Source organism: Parasteatoda tepidariorum, chromosome 7 (genome assembly GCF_982258835.1).
Source record: "Parasteatoda tepidariorum strain Cologne lab strain chromosome 7, Ptep-v5.0, whole genome shotgun sequence".
NCBI lineage: Eukaryota > Metazoa > Arthropoda > Arachnida > Araneae > Theridiidae > Parasteatoda > Parasteatoda tepidariorum.
Window position 1 is genome coordinate 3,633,981 of NC_141761.1, and position 21,845 is coordinate 3,655,825.

The 21,845-nt window shown below is 28.0% G+C and overlaps 1 protein-coding gene across 11 annotated transcripts in view; it reads right to left on the reverse strand.

Annotated features, from left to right (window-relative positions):
- Positions 1–20,583, reverse strand: part of LOC147806733 (uncharacterized) — a 36,332-nt gene extending 15,749 nt beyond the window's left edge. For 2 of the 11 annotated variants that reach the window (XM_087167123.1, XM_087167121.1), the window contains exons 1-4: positions 19,966–20,481; positions 6,555–6,672; positions 2,278–2,416; positions 1,131–1,234 (exon numbers count right to left, since the gene is read on the reverse strand). In XM_087167123.1, the coding sequence (XP_087023249.1) occupies positions 6,562–6,672; positions 19,966–20,208 (354 nt within the window). In that variant the 5' untranslated portion in view covers positions 20,209–20,481 and the 3' untranslated portion in view covers positions 1,131–1,234; positions 2,278–2,416; positions 6,555–6,561. Of the gene's footprint in view, positions 1–978; positions 998–1,130; positions 1,235–2,277; positions 2,417–2,886; positions 2,978–3,095; positions 3,212–6,554; positions 6,673–7,650; positions 9,712–18,580; positions 18,694–19,965; positions 20,485–20,566 lie in introns of those variants that run through there. The other 9 variants (XR_015435098.1, XM_087167125.1, XM_087167126.1 and 6 more) reach the window with 9 other exon arrangements.
- Positions 20,584–21,845: the final 1,262 nt, after the last annotated feature.

The following is a 21,845-nucleotide window of genomic DNA, read 5'->3' on the forward strand; positions in this document are numbered from 1 at the left end:
TAAAGATTGATATGTCTAAAATTCATTTCTAGAACGAAAAAAAAAAGCTTGGTGAGTAGGTGTTTAACATTGAAATTGCTCGTTATGTTTGCTGTCAATAATATAGATAGAAATTTATTTGCGTTTAAAAAAAATAAAGTGGATGCCTTTTAATAAAATAAAAGTTTCATTCCTTGTGTTTTAATTATAAATATGTGAGAAGAATGATTTCTAAAATGCATTTGCCGTTATCAGCACTGAACAGATACAAATTCTTTAAGACAATATTTATATAATATATATTAGATAACATATATTATATAGACAATATTAAAATTAGTATTCTTTAAAACAATATTAGACAGTTGAAAATATCCTTCAAGTTTTTTTTTCTACTCTAAATGACTAATACTAGTCAATAGATGTTAAAAACAGTGGATACTATTTTTCTTTCTTTTTTCAATGAGATTCTACATTTTCAAATTTTATTGTGTATATAAGCACTATAAGCAACTATATAAATTTAACAGAAAGTAAATATATGCTTATGATTTTTTCTGCAGGACAGGCAGCTGCAGTTTTGCAATAGTTTCAAATTTTAAAACCAAAACTTCAAGCATTCTCATTAATGACTAATTTTCACAAACCAAACGTAATAATCTTTTAAAATTAACAATAATGTAGAGTAATTCCTATTTCTTTACTATATATACATGTGTATGTATATTTCACCACAGTTTTCAAATTAGAAATAAACAGAAAATCTCAATATTTACGATCGTTCAAGAGTTATGCACTGAGAATAAATTTCAGTAGAAACTTATCAAAATCTGAAATACTTCATAACTTAAAAGGAATATTACCTATGAACAAACACAAAGAAATTGAGAAAAAAAACACAGAATATATTTTTAATTTTAATCTAAGTTTAATTTTATACATTAAATCCAATGCAATCAGAGAAAAAAATTATTTTACTAATTTTTATGAAAATGTTACCTGCTGTTTTTGATAAGCACAAAATGTCTTATCAAATTTTTGTAAATCAATATCTTTGTACAGTTTTCCCAAACGGTTCAAATAACATTGGTTATACACTTATGAATTATTTTTTTGAAAAGTATATTAATAAGCAAGTTTGTTTTTCTTACTTCTGGTAGTTTACACCAATTAAAGGATTTCAAAGGATTTGATGGCTGAGGAATATTTTTAGACATCACTCTTGACAAATTTAAAGGTTTGTCATTTAATGAACCTAAAAAATTATTCATATAGAAAATAATCACAATAATAAATCAAAGAAGACACAAAAAAACATAATATTCAATAAAATGTCTACAAATAAAAACAGTTGAAAAATTACCATACTAAAATATTTGTTCAGAATTCACTTGACTCTATAAGCATTGAGCTCCTGGGTAATATTGTGCAAAAATTTCCTAGCTATACACTAACATTGAATAACAAGGGGCAGGGATTGATTTTTTGATGCAGTAAAGTTTGCAGCTAAGAAATCATAAAAGCACATAAAACTGCATGAAGCTAAGAAGGATACTTAGATTTCATTGAAATCATCTCTTTTTACATGAATGTTTTTACAACCAAGAAACAATTTTTAAGTCTAAAGATTGTCATTTATGTGCAGAATTGCCAGAGTCTACAGTTTTAAAATTTATGTCATTTGTTAAATTTATAATGGGTTTTTCTTTATTTGCATGAATGGCAAACTAAGTTAATAAATGAATAATTTTTCCCTTAAAACTGTTTCTTTTTTTTATTACCTAACATTTTCAGAAAATTCAATATTTATCAACAATTTTATATGCCTCGATATATTTGTGGTCTTATATCATAGTCAACAACTTGGGGTTAAGAGATTGTTACCGATGTGCATCATCACCAAGAGAAATTTTGGCTTGGATTATTACTTAAGTGTAGGATTGACAGAGAGCATAATTTTAAAAATTGTCTGCTTTATAATGGAAGTTCCTGAAAATTGAAAAAGTTTCAGTTAATATATGCAAAGGTTTCACCTCAAAACTGTACTGTCTTTATTCTTACATGTCATTCTAACAAAATTCAATATTTTCAAACAATCCTATTTTCCCTAATGTACTTATGGTTGTATATAAAACCATTTCAAAGAATAAATACTTTTAAAATTTTCATATAACTACTAAAAAGTGTCTTATAACTACTAAAGTGTGTCTTGACTGGATAACAGTGATAACAGAATATTATATTGAAATTGAATGTATTAACACATATTGTATTTATGTAAAATAAAAGCTGTTTTACCGATACGAAATGGAGGTGGTAGTGGAGGATATGGTACTATTCCAGGTGCTGGGGTTATTCCAGCTTTAGCATCATCAGATAAACATCCAGCTTTTGCCAAATTTTCAACTTGAGTCCTTTGTTGTTTTTCCATCTCAAGCTACATTAAAAAAAATTATGAATTAAATAAAGGGGTCCAATAGTAAGGCAAATTCCATGTATATGTTTAATATTATATACATGATCTTTGCCTTACTTACCTTAATTTATCTCAAGTAATCATAATTTTCAGAATTCACACACATTCTGGCTAATCAAGCTTTTACTATGTATTTATTGTATTCACAAAAGACATTTTAATTTGAGAACAAATTATAAATTGTAAGCAGAAAAAATTTAATGAAATTAATTTAAATCCATGTGGGAGCAAATTAAGAATGTGCTACAACCCATAAAATTTCAAATTTAGAACAGAATTACTAAAGAGGTCAAACACCCTTTTGGGATTTATTGTAGATGCCCTAGTTAATCACTAAAATACTTATTATATTTTAATTAGTGGTATTATATTATATATTATACCATTAAATATCACTACAATACTTGTGCAAAAAGGATTTTAACTTTTACCTATTTGGTTGCATCCTTACTGCAGTTTTTAAGTTGTCTAAAAGATTTGCACGGGCTATTATTTCATCCTCTTCACGCGGAAACAATAATTGAAACATACAATAGTAAAATTTTTATTCTGTTAACTGAAGAATAGGGATAAATATTTCAAAAATTAACTACAATGTTAATTTTGTGAATAAAACAAAAACATTTATTTCAAAACTTACTTCAAATAGTGTAGGGTGATTCCAATAGAGATGTGCAAAGTGTTTTTAAAAATACTGTCTTAAACATGAATTTCAAGTGCAACTAAATAGATGATATGGTTGGTAATGTTTCTGATACCAGAAGTCATCTAATTTAGCATTTTTATAAAAAGAAAACCCCATGTTTTTTTTTTTAAATAAAACCTGCAATAGGAGAATCACCAAATGAAATAGAGGTAAATGGAATGTACTTAATTTATGTAAACTAAGAAATATGAAAAAAACTTTTGATTGTTCAATTTTTGCATTAACATAACTAGTAATAGTTCATGTTTAATAAGCTTTGTATTTCCTAAATAGGGTTGATGTTTGTTGTAAGTACATAACAGAATTTATTATAAACTGTTTAGTATGAAGACAGATTTTATACTTATAGTTTTGAACCTAATCACTAAAATCCTGACAAGTATTTTAACATTTACATACCCTGATGGAATGAGTAGTTCATGTTATGAAGAATAAAAAACATAAACTAAATTTAATATTCACTTTTACTTAAACTAATAGCATATAAAGGTTTGAGTGATGGGCATCATTCACAGAAATTTTAGTCAGGATTAAATTTAGCCAGAATAAATTTATTCTGAATGATTATTCTATAGCAATTAAAAAATAATTCAATGTACTAGCAGTAAACTCCTTACTCTATTTTACAAATAGATCTGTAAGCTAACAAATATCACTACTGATGTCATATTTAAAATAGTTGAAAAACTGAACTGTCAAAAGTTAAATTCAAAACAATGGGTACTGCTTAACTAGTCAGAATTTCCTTGTTTGCCTATCCCGCTTGAACAATTCGTCATAGAATGCTATAACACTGACAATGATCTTCTTAGTGCTTTGAATTATATATATGCCAAATTTCATTGCATTTGGCACACAGACTTAGCCCAAAGACATTCATTTATATATATATGTATAATAACAAATTTAAAATAACTTTTATGTTTGGAAAAATTAGTACTTACATCATATTTAACTCCTTTAATCACAAAACTAAGGAACTAGTAAAACTATGAGCCTTTATTACTTAGAATTTTTAAAAAAAATTATAGAAACATTCTATCAAAATAAGTGAACAGTAAAATATTTAGAGGAAAGCTGTTAATTGTTTAAGTTATAGTTTAAGAAGAAAGAAGTTATAGTTTAAAAAGGTTAGAAGTTACAGTTTAAAGCAAAATGTCGATATTTTAAGTTCAAAGTGAGTTTTTGCAGCTATCTTAAATTTACAGAAGAGGTCAGAGTGGTGCAAAACTTAAACTTTGATATCTAAACAGGGAGGTGTTGTCTCTGATGAATTTGTACATGAAAATAGAACTAAGAGTTTAAAACTTAATGTGATTTAATGAAACAAAAAAAAAAATTACAAATTTAGACTAACAAATATTTAAGCATCTGACACTGCTGTCTGGGCTAGTGAGGTAATGTTTCATAAGTTTCATTTTCATTTAATTTTCAGTTTTATGTGAAATATTGATTATTAATATTGCTAAGAATTTTCAATTAAATTTATAACATTAAGTTATAATTAAATATTTCTTTAAATTAAACTCTTTGGTGAATAAAAATACGCATTGTGGATACATAAGGGAGAATATCAAAAATTAAATGAGTTTTTAAAGATAACTTTTTCTTTAATGTTTGTTTATAGAATTATGGAAGCCAGGGTGGCACTTTATAGACGGTGTCATGTGATGTGTATATATTTATGTATTATGTTAATATGTATTTATATCACTACGTAGGATTTATGCAGAGTTTTCCTTAAACAACTTTAGAAGCCCTGTCTACCCTTTGATCCCTATAAATGTACCCTCTTTGCCCTTTCTGTAAAAATAGCCACCATCTCTTAGAAACACTGCCTATTTATTCATATTCCATTTTTAAGAAAAATAAATGATAATTACACAATGGTAAAATTATCTGTGTTCATACATTTAATTTTCAATACTATTACAAATATTTACTTTGTTAGAATTATTTTTATATGGTAAAATTTGCATAAGTATCTCTTTCTCCGAAAAGGGAATATTAATGACTTTTTTTAACCAATTTTAAAGTTATTTTTTAAATAAATACTTTATTTTAAAAAATACACCATTAAATGCTTATTTTCTAATAATTTTCTGTTTGAGTTATACAAAAAAGCTTTCAAGCTGTTTATTGAAAAACAGTTTTTTTGTTTTACTTTTTTTTTACAACTAAATATAGATCAGAGTTAGATTGCATAGTATTCATATAAAGAGAAATTTTTGTATGATGAATTTTCTAAAATAAATTACCTAAAATCTGAAAAATATTTTACATTTTAAAAATATATTTCTAAGATGAGAAGCCAATAAATAATAGGAATTATGAATCAAGCTGTGAACTTCAGGATGATTAAACCATAGCCATTCTCAAATAAAAACTAAAATACAATGATTTTAATCATTTATGAAGGAATTTTTCTTCTTAGTTAAGAACTAATTAACTTCTGATCATATAAGTAAATCTTAATTGTACCTTAAATACATATAATTTTTTAACACCCAAAAGAACATGATCATAAAAGTTTCAATAAAACTCATAAATACCCAGGTATTTATGAGTTTTAAGTATTTACCCGGGTAAATACCCAGGGTATTATATAATATAATATCTAAATAGTGAAATACAAATTTTACAGTATCTTATCTGCTGTAGCGTATTTTACAGATATGACTTAATATTCTATTAAATTTAGGCAGTAGATAAATATGCATTTTACAGTGCTGACACCCTACTTACAACAATGCTCATAGTACTTTTCTTATTCCTGTTATAAAGAAATAGACTAGAAGAATTTAACACTAAGTAAAATTAATGATAGGATGATTTTAAACTTTCAACAAACGATAATTGATCAATATATAACTATACCATTTAAAAAGTGTTTACATAATAGAATGTTAAAAATATAAAAGGTAATGCAAGGTAGTTAAAGGTAGGTAATAAATGAAACATTTAGGTAGCAAAACTGAAAACCAGCACCTTAGTTAAATTTAGCAGGTCTATTATGTTACAAAAATTAATTAATAAATGACCCACATGTTAAAAATTCACATTGTAGGCTCGTCATATAAGAACTCATTCATTATCAATTAATAAATTTAAAGTTTGGTTTCAGTAGTTATTATAAATTTTAAAACACACAAGAAAGAGAATTATTGGCTTAAGTTATTTTTTAATTATGTACATATTTTATTATGCAAATGCCTTTAACTACCTACGGTAAATTCTTGTGAGTCTTTTTTTCTAAGCATTTACCTCAAGAAGGAAACTTTAAAATCCAAGGGGAAAATCTCTACTTTTTCCGGAGCACAATCATCTCTCTAATATAATCAAAGTTCATAAATTGTATGTAAAAATTAAGTTTATTGTTAATTACTAACTAACCATTAGATCAGCTGATAGCCTCTAGTTTTTGACTACCAATGATATCACCATCAATTCTTTCTTGTTTGCAATCTTCAGCTTCCAAAAGAATTTCAAGGATGTCCAACAATTTCATCATCTAGATAAGAAAGAAAAAATATTTTAAATTAAGTACATAAATAAGCATAGCTATCAACATGAAAAAAAAAAACAATCTGAGGATTTTGTAAAACTGTAAATTTCACACCAACCAACTCTCAAACCATATCGATATTTTTTATGAGCTTCGAAATTTGATAATAAGCTCACTTTAAAACCAATTTCTAGAAAGTACCAATTTAACTAAGGAACTATTTTTTTTTAATTTAAACTAATTATCGCTAAAAAAAATTTTTAGTGATAAATTTTGTATATTTTGAGTGTCTTAAAAGTCAAGCAAATATTTGTACATAATGCTTTTTTTTATGATGGGTGCCCTTTTTTAGGGGCTCTTTCCAGTTTCTAATGCCCTTTTTAAGGTCTAGAATGAACGCCGTAGACTTTGTATCTTAATATAACAGTTACAAAAGAATGAAATAAAGATAATATTTCAATTAAAAATAGCAATTGGAATACTAAGAAGTAATGTTTAAAAACATTAGAACATTTCAGATTAACAAAGCTAAGTATTACACAATACACACAAATTTATCAAGAAAATAAATAAACAAATAAACTGGTTCCTCGAATGTTAAGCACTGTTTTAAACTAGCAAATGAATTATTTCAGTTTTATAATCTCTTACTAATGAGTAAATTTCTTGTTCACTTCGTTACAGAACGATATAATATATATATATACCACACCAAATAGGTTTACACCATTTATAATATCCAACACAATTCAATAATTTTTCTCCAAATAAAACTTCAAAATAAAAGAGAGCACTTATAATAAATTTGAAACTAAAACTAGCTCAAAAATAACAAGTGGAATATCGACCTAAATAAAGCAAAAATTGAAATACTAGTACTATTTTGATCTTATGTATATATATATGCCCCATCCCTGCAGATAATTTCGTTTCTGAATATAATATTTATATAAAAATTACTATAACATAAAATACTCAAGCAACCTATCACTAGTCAACATGCAGAGTAAGTATTAAAAAAGGTTGTGCCCCCCAAAATTTGTAGTTTCAAAGAATTTTTTTTATTTTAGTCGATTTTTTTTTAATTTAAAAATTATCTTTTTGTTATTATTTCAATTAATTAATGCTAGAAGCAATTCAAATGCTAATAAAAATAAAATTGTTGACATTAAATCAGTTTCGAAGGACTGTGTGAAAATATTTTTACGCTTTTAGCTTACTAATTTTCTTTCCGTTTAGAGTTAGCGTGTTTGAATCCCGCTTTTACCCTGGATTTATCCTCGGACTGTCTTTCTCAGTATTTTATTTTATTACTGTCATTGAACAGCCGATCCAATTTCACGGTTTACAACTACTAATGTTCAACTCTGTAGTCTTGTAATTTTGAACCCTATCCAGTGGAAGATAAGGGGACTCCTTGATCAAGTATTGGTGACAATTATACCTTCGTGGAGGATTTTTTTGCAGTAAATAACCTACATTTGTGTTACATGGAAAGGAAAACCTTCCACAGTTAGTCTGACGGCATATGATTAGTCTAACCCATGACCCGTCTACCACTGAGGATATTTTTCATTTGTACTGTGGTCCGTGTGAGCTGGGTGCCGAGTTCGAATCTACCAGCTATCATTGGGATCGAACTCAGGTCACCTCATTTAGAGACAAGTGCTCTATTCTCTCAGCCACTCTTCTCTGTATTATAGCAGTCGTTGAACAGCCGACCCAATTTCTTTCGTGGTGTTTACGAATGTGGATGTTCAACTCCGTAGCCTTGTAATTTTGAACCCAATACAGATGACAAGGGAACCCCTGGATTAAATATTCGGAGAAATTTTGCCTCCATGACGGACTTTTTCGATGAGACTAACCCGCATTATAGTTGCATGGAGAATAAAACAGCAAAAACCTCCTACGGTTAGCCTGACTGCAAAGGAACCCATGATCCGTCTACCACTGAGGACACTCTCTATATTTTATTTAACAACCGATCCGATTTTTTGTGTTCACGACTACTCATGTCCAACTCGGTAGTCTTGTAATTTTCAACCAAATCCAGAAGACAGGAGAACACCTAGGCCTAGTATTGGGAGAAATTTGCCTACGTGGAGGACTTTATGATGAAACTAACCCGCATTTGAGTTACATGGAAAGGAAATCCACGAAAAACTCCCACAGTATTGTTTTTCCTGACGACGAACTGAATCTAACCCATGGTCCGTCTACTACTAAGGATACGTTACATCAGCACTATGATTGGTGCGATCCGGGTTCAGATCTCGAATCAATAAGCCATTGTCGGGATTCGAACCCGGTTCACCTTATTGGAAGTCAAAAACTCTATCCCCTGAGCCACCGTGCTCCAACTTCTTTGTATTGAGCTATCTGTCTCTCTATTTGACAAAGGTATAATAAGAATAAAGGGGATATTTCCGTATCGTGATCTAAAACGCCAACTACGATCTCCAAGGAGCCAAATTGATTTTAATGGGAAAAATTATTAAGAAAAACATGTAAATGTTTGCTTGGGAGTGGCTATGAGTTACACCCTTCGAGTTAGTCTCATTTTACGACGTTTCTTTAAGTTTCTCGCGGTCCGCTGCCCTGAAGTGGCCAAGATATAGCGATTATTCGGCCACAAATCACGGTACGGAAATCTTCCCAGCCTAAATTGAGCGCACAAACCTGCAGATCTAATAAATAATAACCAAATTCTTCAGCAAGTTTGAGTCAATCTTATATGACTTAAATGTTGCTACAGTTATCAAAGTGCCCTCGAATGATGATCTGTTAAATATTTTCTTTTTCTTGATTAATTTTTCTTTGGGGAATTTGCTTATTATTTTATTAAAGGCATAATAGAGCATGAATTCATTTTTTTTATTATCTATTACTAGCTGAGTACCCATTTTTGCGTTTTTTCAATTTTTTTTCCATATTTATCAGTAATTAATTCGACTAAAAAAAGTATAATATATCGATATTTGAATATTGGGGAAAAGGAAAAGAAATTCTATGAAAAAAATTTTAATGCTCACTGAAAGAAGAGTAAAATATATATATATATATATATATATATATATATATTATATACAAATGTATTTTAATGAGTAATATAAAATCAAATTAAATATCTTTATTAAAGAAAATTTATAGAGTTTAAAAAAAAAGCAAAACTTAAAAGCAAAATTTATTATCGCAATAATTGAACAAAAAATGCATTAATTTACGATAAAATTAGCACGAATAAGTAACTATGAGTAATTATTTGAATGTATGATTTATAATTCCCATGATGTAATAAATATCGGAATTTTTAAAATCATCTGGGATTGCATTATAAAAACTGCCAAAAATTAAAGAATAACATGGATTTTCAATAAAAACGGACAAAACACAGTACATTAAAAAGTGATTATTTAAATGTGTGATTTAAAACTCGCGTGTTGTAATGAAACTGAGATTTTTCACACTTGGCGTTATTCACGTAGTAACAAAGTATATTAAATTAAAATAAGTTCACGCGATATTAAAATAAGTTTTACGTAAAGATTGGAAAGAAGCTTTGGCTCTTAATTTGAAAAAATAATAACTTATAACTTGTCGCAACTTTCTTTCTTCAAAAAATTGTGACTTTCCTTTCCACATAACGCAAATGCTGGCTAGTTTCACAAAAAGTGATGAGGAAAAGATACTTGATCCAGGAGTTCCCTTGTCTTCTGGATCGGGTTCAACTTAGGAATATAGTGAAGTTAATAAATTTTATCTGAAAAAGAGATGTAGTTATTATAGTTAGAAACAGTAATAAAAGTAATAATAAAAAAGCAATAGTTGTTTTAACTTTTCATATAAGAAGTTCAGTGCTATAGCGTAGGTGGAGAGTCCAAAAGCGAGAGTAAAATCTGTAAATTTGCATGAATCGACCACAGTGCTGACTTGAAATATCTTCAGTGGTAGATAGATCATGGTTTGGAGTCCCTTTGCAGTCGGGCTAATCGATAGAGGTTTTCATGGTTTTCCTCTCCAAGTAACGCAAATGCTGGTTAGTTCCACCAAATGTCCTCCACGAAGTCAAAATTTCGCCCTATACTTGATCTTAGTTTTCCCTTTTCTTCTGGATTAACTTCAAAATTTGAAGACTACGGAGTTGAAAAATAATAGTCCTAAACTCTAAATCTGGGTCGGCTGTTCAACGACGGTTGTTAAATAAAATAATTTAAAAACGAACCTTTAATTTAAAGAAAGACCTAAACTAAATGACTAGCACAATTGATTAGTATGTTATTGAAAATATAATTTCCGTGGTTGCGTACATAATAAGATCTTGAAAAATTTAAAAATACAACTAAATAGTTGGTAAAATAGTCAGCTGCAAAAACAGGCAAGGCCGCGTAATTAAGGGATTAAGTTTCAAAAATGTTTAGTTTCATAAATGCCCGCCAACTGTCGATGAGCGGCCTGCGGCAACAACCTAAATAAAATAATCCAAAAAAAAGAAAATAATAAGAATTAAAAAAAAAAATCCATAATTGCTTAGTAAGGTTTTTAATACACCCAATCTCAATCAATGTCGTTTTTCGATCTCTTTTTTTCGATTTTTAACCCTACGGATTTACGCATAGTTTTGAAAATACCATATTTTCAAAACGACATTATTACGATATACGAATTTTGAATTCTAGTTATCACTTATGACGCTCTTCATGTGTGTGGGTTAATGGTAAATTCAATGACTTTTCCGTAGTTATTGCTACCCATTTTCACCCAGTTTGTGAAATCCCAATTATTTTAAAAATTTATTTTACGTTTTGAAAGTTTGAAATGGGGCATTTAAATAAACTCGTTTTCGACGTACTTTATTTGCGCAAACTTTATCGCAAATTTAAATGACGTATTTCCACGATGCTTATAAAATTTCGATATTATTACGAATCGCTCATTTAGATATCCAACTATGACGTGGTTTATTTGTGCCGATTTTGTAGCAAATCAAGTTATTTGTAGTCTCATGATTCAGAAATCCTATATCGCGATTCGTATTTACGCATTTTAAAAATCATACGTTTTGATTCTTCTCGCAATTTAAAAATCACGTATCGTGATTAGCTAAAAATCCCGTTTTGTATTCATCATTTTCATCTGCATATGAAAAGAATTCATATTCCAATATCATGTGTAATATTTTCTCATTTTGAATGAGGAAAAAAAAACCTTTGAGTTTATTTCAAGTGAAATGGACCAATGACCAATGTCGACATATGACAGATTTTCAGAAGAAAAAAAATTATCAAACAATGTTTTACAAAAAAAAAAAAAAAAAAAAAAAAAAAAAACGGCTGAAAATTTTTTTTCAAAATTTTGAGATTAAAACTATGTTTAGAGATCTACTTTGAAATATGACTCAATAGGGAGATTTAGATAGGGAGTGTTCCCCAACCTTTTTATCACCGCGGACCTGTCAACGTTTGATAATTTTACCGCGGCCCGCTTGGGGGGGGGGGGAACGTTTATTGTTTATATTTTAGATTATTTTGATTTATTAATTTTAATTTAATTGTATTTAAACACGCCTTCAAAATAAAATGCAGTTACACCAAAAAATAAATATAAAGTGACTTAACATTTTAACTTACTAGAACGTTAAATCAATAAGAACCTTGAACTTGTTTCTTTGCAATGAGACGGTTCCATCTGGGGGTAATCGTTTTAAAAAGTTAAAAAATTTATGTCACTACCTTCGGGAGCCCCTTTTTTTAAATAAATAAAATTTTAATGGAACACAGATATTTTTAATTTTTGGTTTAAACCTAGGAATTTAAATTCAGTTTCAATGAAATGGGCAGCCCGGTACCATTTGATTCACGGACCGGTACCGGTCCGCGGACCTGGGGTTGGGGAACACTGCCCCAGTGGACTGATCGTTAAGACACGGTTCCCACCAGATCACCGAAGTCAAGCGTCACTGACTGCGATCAGTGTGAGGGTGGGTGACTACTTGGATAAGTCTGCGTAGGGATCGAGGATGTGAGGTATTGGTTCTCGTTCGTTAAACAGTGCTACTGTAAAGAGCAGCGGGGGTGCCATCCCCTCTGCAAAAGATCAAAATCGTTATGACATGTCTTCAGATCAACCTCAGGGATGTTTCTTAGACCGTCGCCAATAGCCCATTGTGCAGCTCTAGTGCGACGTAAATGAATGAAGATTTTGCAAAGTCACGTTAGCTTCCGTACGTAAGATTTTAATTAATTGCGCACTTCCACTGCGCATATATATAAATTATATGATATAAAACTATCACATAATTTTGTATGATAATGTAAAATTATATGATACAAAACTATATATCATATAACATTATTGGTGATAGTATATTATGATATACTATACTATCATAAGTACAATTCAATCGTAATTTTTGTAAAAAAAATAATTAAAAAAATGGAAGATAAACCTTTCTTCCTCATAATCTGCGATGATTAATGAGAAGGAACCACGAGGGTTGGTGAGCAAAGTGAACAAAAGGCAGAGCCTTCTAGTTTCTTAAATAATTGTTAAATCATTAGTTTTTTAACAAGCATACCTTAAAAAAAATAAGAAATAATTTTTTTTGTATTAAGAAATAAAAGTTAAAAACTGTCATCAGCTGCAATAGAACCCACGATCTCTAAGTTTTGCCTTAGATTTCATATTCATCAGCCCCGATTATACACACCTGCTTTGCGGGTTTTATTTATTTATTTTTTTTTTTTTGAAATTTAATAAATTAAGAGTCATTTGAACACTTGACGTTCTTGATTTTGATGAAAATTTTCGATACGTTCTTTATGTTAAACTATTAGACACGTGTTTTTTTCCCTTCAATTTTGCGAAAGAAAAAATTTAGATGTCAAAATAGAAGACCTTCTAAAATATTATGAAAAACATATCTGTTTGCATGCTGCAATACAGTATCTTTTATGAAATGTGATCTATGATACTGACCGCACTGAGAAAAAAAAAAGCATGGTCAAAACTATTAGAATATAGTAAAATTTATAAGAGCACCAAAAAACAGAATAATTTTATTCCGTAACGATTTGGTCAAGACTTCTCATGAAATTAACATAAAAATATAGTTTTTTACCTTGCTGTTCGGTAGCAAATGTGGTAAATTTTGGTAGTTTTATCACGATACCTTAGAGAAGCAGTTCCAAACTGTGTTCTATGAAACTTTAGGGTTCTGGGAATGTTAAAGAGGTTTCGCGAATTAGTACTTTTCATTACCAGGGATAAATACTCTTATAACTTCTGGTTAGTACTTTTCATAATCTCTGATCATATTTAGATCCAATCTATAAATCATATCTTATTTCAAATTTTTGGTTTCCTTCATTAAATTATTTGAAGTAAAATACCAATTAAATCGAAATGGCATTTTTTAAAACGAAAATATATTTCTAAAAACAATGTATTGAATGTATAACAAATTAGGAAAAGAATAAGCATTTATAAAATATTACATTAGTATTTCATACTACACGGTTTTAACATTACCTTAAGAAGACTGATTATTTAGGGTTCCGAAGTCTAAACAACACTTGGGAACCGCTGAGCATGGCAGAATAATCAGTAATTCAGTTAATTTTATTTTGCATTTTTATTAAATGTGTGATAGTAAGAGCAATAATTTTTAAAACCAGAATTTTCGATAAAATGTTTGCAAATGACCAAATGAATGGTTTAAATATTTTGATTTCATTGGCCAAAATAGCTCTTTTTTCCTTCTTTTGCTTCATTTTGTGTTCTTCCACCTTAACTCTTTAGACATAAATACTAAAAATGGACTTTAGCATAGAAAGTCAAATCCGATTTTGAAAATAAAGCTATTTTCTTACACTTTGATTTCTACACTTATTTCAAATAATAATATTGCAGGTAAACTATTTTTATAAAACAATGCAATAAATTCAATTAATTTCCTTCTCTGTATCTAAATAAATACTTCAATACTATGAATTTAGAAATAGTAAGCAATTAGCAATTAATACCTTACATTTTATTTACATAAAAAGTGTGTATTTTTAGAAATTTTTTTTTATGTATTCCTGATTTCGGTACTATTCTCAATCAGTAAATTTTCTCGTTTTCTAATGTATTAGATAATAATAAATTATAATCATCTAGCAATGATATACTTGTTAAAAAATAAGCCATGTTGACTAAAGAAGCAATATAGAGAAAAAGCTAATCGCTACAAGGATGAAAATGAATGCAACCAGCACCCCCCCCCCCTCTCCAGCAGTTCAATACCTCCTTATTCCAGTTGATAATAATCGAAGTAAATTTTTCAACATTATGAAATATACAAATGTTTTTTATTCTTCTTCTAAGCCCTACACCCTGGAGCAGGTGAAGGCCGGTTATATTAATACTGTTTGTAAAAAAAAAAAAAAAAAAAATTTGCAAGCTGATTTTATTTAATTGATGTTTACATTAAAAATATTTCTTCATTACATTTGCTTTCTTTTTAATTGTTTTAAGTGCATTTGTTTCATTTTTGTGCAAGAATAAAAATTATCATTTATGTATATTTTTTGGCTTACATTTTTAAGGATTTATTAAAGAGTCAATTAAATATCAGAGAGAATAAATGTGACGGATTAGAAGTATCAGCTCTGCTCTTACATTTTTTACTTAATTTTTTGAGAGTAGTTTAAAAATATAATATCCAGGGCATTAACTGAAATTAAATTGGCTATTTTTTTGTATGCCTTTTTTACTTACATCATCCACACTCAACTGTCTGCTCTAAATAATGCGAGCATGAAATGAGATAACAAAACAAAACGTGTGGAGTTATTTAAATTCATATTCAAAAGTATTAGTTAATTGTGTTTTTAATTGACAATTTCAGTCATTTTTTAGGTAATTAAAGCTGCTGCATATCACATGAAAGTACTAAATGTATCAATTTTAAAGTAAAATAAAAAGGAATTGCGATCCTTAGAAACAGATATTAAATAGTCTCATGAGCAAATGATGGGACAAAATTACCTTTTAAACAAATCTCTTTTACCTTTAAAACTAAAAAAATTGCTTATTTTTACTCAAATTATTTAAGAGATGATGCGTTCCTTTCTAATGACAAGAGAAGTTTTTTTATTTTATCCAGTCATTTATTTATATTTTTTAAATTTCTTTTGTATTTGTTTTTATTTTATTAAATTAAATGCACAGACTTAAAATAAAAACAAATCTGTCTAAACTTCATAAATAGTTTCCATTTACAATTTTAAAAAGTTGTTTCGACTTTGATTTAAAAATTTAAAAGCCTTATTTCTTTAAACACATAATAACAGCAAAAATAAAAAAGTTAAAAATAGAAGAAAGTATGATTAATAAACATTTGTGTACGAAATATAATATTTCACAAATTAAACATATTTCATATTTAGGGAAAACATGAAAATTTGGTCAGACAGGAGGCCTGACATTTTTTTTTTTTACATATATATTTAAATATTTGTTTAGCTAATGATCAATTGACTTCAATGCTGTATCAAGCAATATCACATGGTGTTTCTGTCTTTTAGCCGTAAGTAAAATTAAAATAAAATTAGATCTGAATTTCATCCAAAGTAGACCAAATGAAGAATTTTAGTAAATCAAAGAGGGAATTAAATAGTGGTAACTAAATAAATACATAAAAATTTAAATAAATTAAAAAAACTAAATAAATAAATAAAAAAAGATATATTTCTCTCCACTAAGTTCAAATTACTGAATAAACCTTAATATTCATTCCGTAATAAGCATTAATATTAATATTTAACAATGTAGCTTCAGATTTCTTACTATTCAACAGTAAATAACAATAAGATTTGATGTTTCTTTAAACAAAATTATAGCATTTTTTAGATACTTATTTATTGCTTTGTTGGTTCATAAAATACTCATCCTTCAGAACAAAGTGGGTCAAGTTACCCTTTAGTAAGAAGCTTTGGCTTAGTTCTTCACCTCTTAAAAATTATTTATAAAACATATTTTTTTATTTGACAAATTTTTTAATTTAAGTAAAAAATATTGATGTAAGCAGGGGCAAATATAATAAGCTATTAGATAATTGATAATTTCATCATGTTAAAAAATGTATAAATGAAAAACTGTGTAAACCTTTCACGTGTTTTCCTTTACCACAAAGTTCATTTAATAAAAACCTTTACTTACCTCCAAAGGTGAAAAATTTATGTCTTCTTGATGTCCTTCAATATAGAAATTCGGAGTTCACGAATTCATGTGCGATTATTTTGGATTAATTAAACAATATAAAATCAATTACAATAATCAGGGGTCTGTCTAGGTTTTTCTGAAAGGTACCTATTTTGTGAAAATTTAGACATAATTTGTGAAAAATTAAAAATTATATTAAAAAATCAATACAAAAACATGGTAAAAATATAGATTTATCGTTTCTTAAGGGATACAAAAATAAAATTTTAAGAAAAAGTATTTTGTGAAACTACCGTTTTTCCTAAAGTTGAATTTGTGAAACTACCGTTTTACCTAAAATTGAATTTGTGAAGGTACCGCGAAACGGTAGTAAATTCGGCCTGGACGGACCCCTGATAATTAAGTAAATTTAACAATTAGGCTAGTTGAAACATTTAGGATAATTAAAGGGAAAAAAAAGCCTTTATTATAAATTAGAAGAAAATATCTAAATTTTGTAAAAAAGAAAAATTAGAAGTGAACGAGTGATACAACGGAAATCTCGAAGCAGAGTGACCCAAATAAAGAAATACGAACAAGACCTTATTAGCAGTCTTAGAAATTTTTTGTTCCGAGCAATTTATGACCAGAAATCAAACAAAGGGGTGTTTCTCTGGATATCCGATATTTCGGAAGTAATGACAAAAAGAGCCCAAGACAATTTAAAGAAGCTAAAAACTTTTTCCAACAGTGTGAAGTGAGGCAGCTATTTGACAATTCTGTGGGTGGTATGTACGACAGCAGGAATATTTATATCAGTTTTATTGCTCTTTTGGTTAGAAAAGTGAAGACAATTATTTTATATTTATATTTTAACTGCTTGGCAATAAATTTTTGTCTAAAAGTGGGTATAACAGTTGGAAAATAATTTTAATTAAGAAAATTAGTAAATAATTTAAATTAGTAAAAATAAGAAAAATCAAAGAAAAAATTCCAGCTTTTCTTTAAAAAATCCCTGATTTTTTCAGGTTTCTGTACAAATTTCCCTGATTTTTTCCAGTAAAAAAAAATTCCCTGATAATTCCAGGTTTACAAGGTTATCCAGGTGGGTGGCCACCTTGAAGTAAGATTGTTACATTCACGAAAATCCAAATTACTTTCAATAAAACTTAAGAAATAAAGAATTCATAAAAATTCAGTTTTGCAACAAACATAAAAAATATTAAAAAGTTCTTTAATTAGACCTAAAAGATAAACCTAATATTTTTTAATTAACAGCATGAAAATATTTTTCATTAAAAAGAACAAAATTAAAACAATCATATAATGCATTAACATGACACATAATCACCATTTTTCGTAGCTTGAAAACAGAATTTATTGCTTTGCATTTTTGCTTTTCTTCTTTTCAAAAAAATATTAATATATAGTTAAAAAAGAAAACCGTTTTTGTTTGTCATTTAAATGTGTTCAAACAACAAAAAAGTCAAAGAAGCCTAATAAGAAGAAAACAATAAAGACAACGTTCTGAAAAATACACAAAAACAATATTGCCACTAAAACTACCAAAAGCAATTTTTCTGTTCTGCTTTTCAAAAAGAATAATAATATATAGTTTAAATTTAAAAATAAAACAAAGACAACATTCAGAAAGATACACAAAAGCACTATTGCATATTAAACCTATGTTGTTAAATTAAAAGAAAACACAATAAAGTTGAAAAATTACCAGTCTGGGTAATGCCATTCCTGTAACTGAACAGACTAACTTAACAGTAGAACCATAATGAATGTAACCATCATGAACAGTAAATTCCTCAGACTCTGATTCAGTATCATCCACTACAAAACAAATTCAGCAGTGAGAAAAGAAATTATAACATGTTTTAGATGTAAACAGCTTTACATCTGCTGTAATATAAAATAAAATATTGTACAGCTAACATTCATAATTTTGTGTTGGGAGAATCTTCTCAAACTATCTTTCTTTTTCTTTAATTTTAGGGTTATAGCTTACCACATTTTTGACAAAAGATCACATAAGTTTTAGCTTTTTAAAAAGTAGTTAAACAGTTAAACAATTAAAACAGTTAACAACGTTACAAATACCCCTTGATACTTTTGAACAGAACAGTATTCAATTAACAAAATTATTCAATGCAAAATAAGATCATGGTTTATAATAAATAAGTAAAATTCTTTAACTACACAAAATACCATGAAATCAACAGAATTTTTCAACATCTAGAGCAAAATCAGTGCATAAATGAAATAGAAATCAATACCATTTTTCTTTTAACTTAAAATTTCTTCAAAATTAAATGGAATGAAAAAAATAATGATATCAATTCTGTTAAAATTATTTGTGTTTCTGAATCATGTGAACAATTTTTACACAGCTCTGCCTTAAATTTGCTCGGTTTCACCCAACAGGCTTGCTCGTGTGGCAAGTGACATTAGAAATAACATTTTTACACAATAGTGATAGAAAAGAAATTGTGTTTTTTGCTCTTTCTTATTCTATGTTTTCATTTAAAATTTACCCTATAATAATTATTTTACTATACACTAAACTCCTCTTTAACTGTGAGCGGATTATTCACTTCAGTTTATCAGCTATCTGGTCAGAGGAAAAAATTTCCTGTTCATTAAATATTTCAATAAATACAATTCACAAATATTTATTTTACTGAACTAGATGATCCACGAATGAACCTGATCAACAGCAATGTTCGTTAATAATACTAAGTTAAATAAATGTTAAATGAGCAATGAAATAAGCACACAGACAATCTTTCAATTCTATATACTGATAATTTATAAATTTCTATTCATAAATTTACATTGAATTTGAAAACTGTTACTTTTTGTTTAGTAACAAAAAGGTTAAGTTTTTCTCCACCAATACTTGAAATAATTTAAAAAGTTATATTAAGAATCAGCTAGACTTATTGCCTTGTTTTTAAGTTCTGATAAAAATTGTGCCAACATTCTTTTTGTTTTAAAAATTTTACTTAAATTTAAGAAAAATGAAAAGCAGCATGATGTAAATTTTATAAAATATACATTAAAAAGGAAAAGGAAATCAATAAATAAAAAGACATAAGTTTTTACATAATGAGTACTTGCTTTGCCATTGAAATCTAACTGTTGCATTTCTTGATCAGAATTTCCAATCCCAATGAAAGCGCATAATTGAGAGCCTTGCTCACTTTCACCATCTCGAACTATTTGCTCCTGTTTTTTCCTCCAACCATCTCCAAGTATATAGATAGATGGGGGAGGGCAAAAAAAACCTAAAAATGCATGATTTTGTACGTCAGCAGTTTTAAAAGCAATAAAATTACAGTCATACATCTACATTACAAATTCAAAGAGAAAGCAAAAAAATATGTTAATGAATGAAAACGGTAATTTGTTTAACATTTTCACCAAAATAATAACTGTGTTGGCCTTTTAAATTTTATAAAGCACGTATTTGCCTCAAACAGTTACTTCTGACATAGCCAAATTTTCTGACATAACCAAATTTTTCAACAAAAAATAAGAATCTTTTAAGCCTTTTATAAATATTTTGTGAAATAAAATATTTGGCTATCAAAAGGAGTCTCCCCCCCCCCCCCTTCACCGTTAGAAAAACAAATGTAATTCAAGTTCATGATATACAGGTTTAACTATAATTTTAATTTATAAAAGAAAAAAATAACATTTTTACCTTTTTTCACTGCCATATGATTATGATATGATAAAAGCTCTTCCGCCAAGAAAAATAAAATACACTAGCTTAAATGATTTAAACTTAAAGTAAAGCTTCAGTTTCATAAGATACGTAATCTTTCAGGTAGGAATTAACTAGATTGTATTTTAACATATGTAACATATTTTAAAAATATACTAATGGGTGATATTTTTCTCCCCTGTGGCAACATTGTCACAGAACAATACCGAGTTCTTGAAAAAAGATTTTTCTGGTAGGAAGTAAATAATTTCGGTTTTCTTCTCAGCAGAAATTTTCATTCTAGTAATTTTTTTATTTAGTTATTACTTTTGATTTCACATAGTTTTTAAAATCCTATATTACTAATTTGATATTATTTATTACAGCAACTGAATCTTGAAATGAAAACACGCATTTAGTAACCCTTTTTCGAAGAAACCGATTCGCGTGGTTTCGCTACAATATTTTTTTCCCCCGGTAGTTACTGCTATGGATTTCACAACTTTTTTATTATTTTCTTTTAATGTGATGATAATTAACAAAATTGCTTAAAAAGAAATTATTAGTGCATTTCCCCCCTACAAAATGCAAGAATATCTGCTGTAATATTAGATTTTTTTAAAAAAAAATTTTAAGTTGACGTTACCATGTTCGTTTTTTTCCCCCACCTAAATTAAAACCATTATAAAAGAATAATTTAAACTTTAAATTATTAATAAATAATTTAATTAATAAAAAAATAAAAAAAATAGTACTCTCACATTATTTATTTTAATTTTTACCTGAAAAACTAATCTATATGGATAGTGATAAGTCTAAAAGCTACTTAAAAATCACAGTACAGAAAATGAATATGATTTTCAACACTCCAAAAACAAATCCATTTGTTTAAGAGACCATTTATAACCAAGAGTTAAATCAATCCAGTGATGAAGTCGTTCAGATACACGAGAGCTTTCTGAGATCGTAAAAAAAATCTGGTATATATTCATCTGGTGTCCATTCCTGTGAAAGAATAAAAAGTTTGAATGAGAAACTTTATTGCAGTGGACAGTGACTATAAACGTGTAATGACTATAATCATATAATTTTTCTATAATTCCATAATAGAGAAGATTAATTCTTAATGATACAATTCTTAATGAGTGTCTACCAAGAGGTCAGTAAGTCAATATTTAAAATTTCCTAAACTGTAATAAGTACATCAAGGGTTTATTTACCTATAAAATAATCTTAATATATAACTGAACACACGTTTATTACATCAAAACTAGCA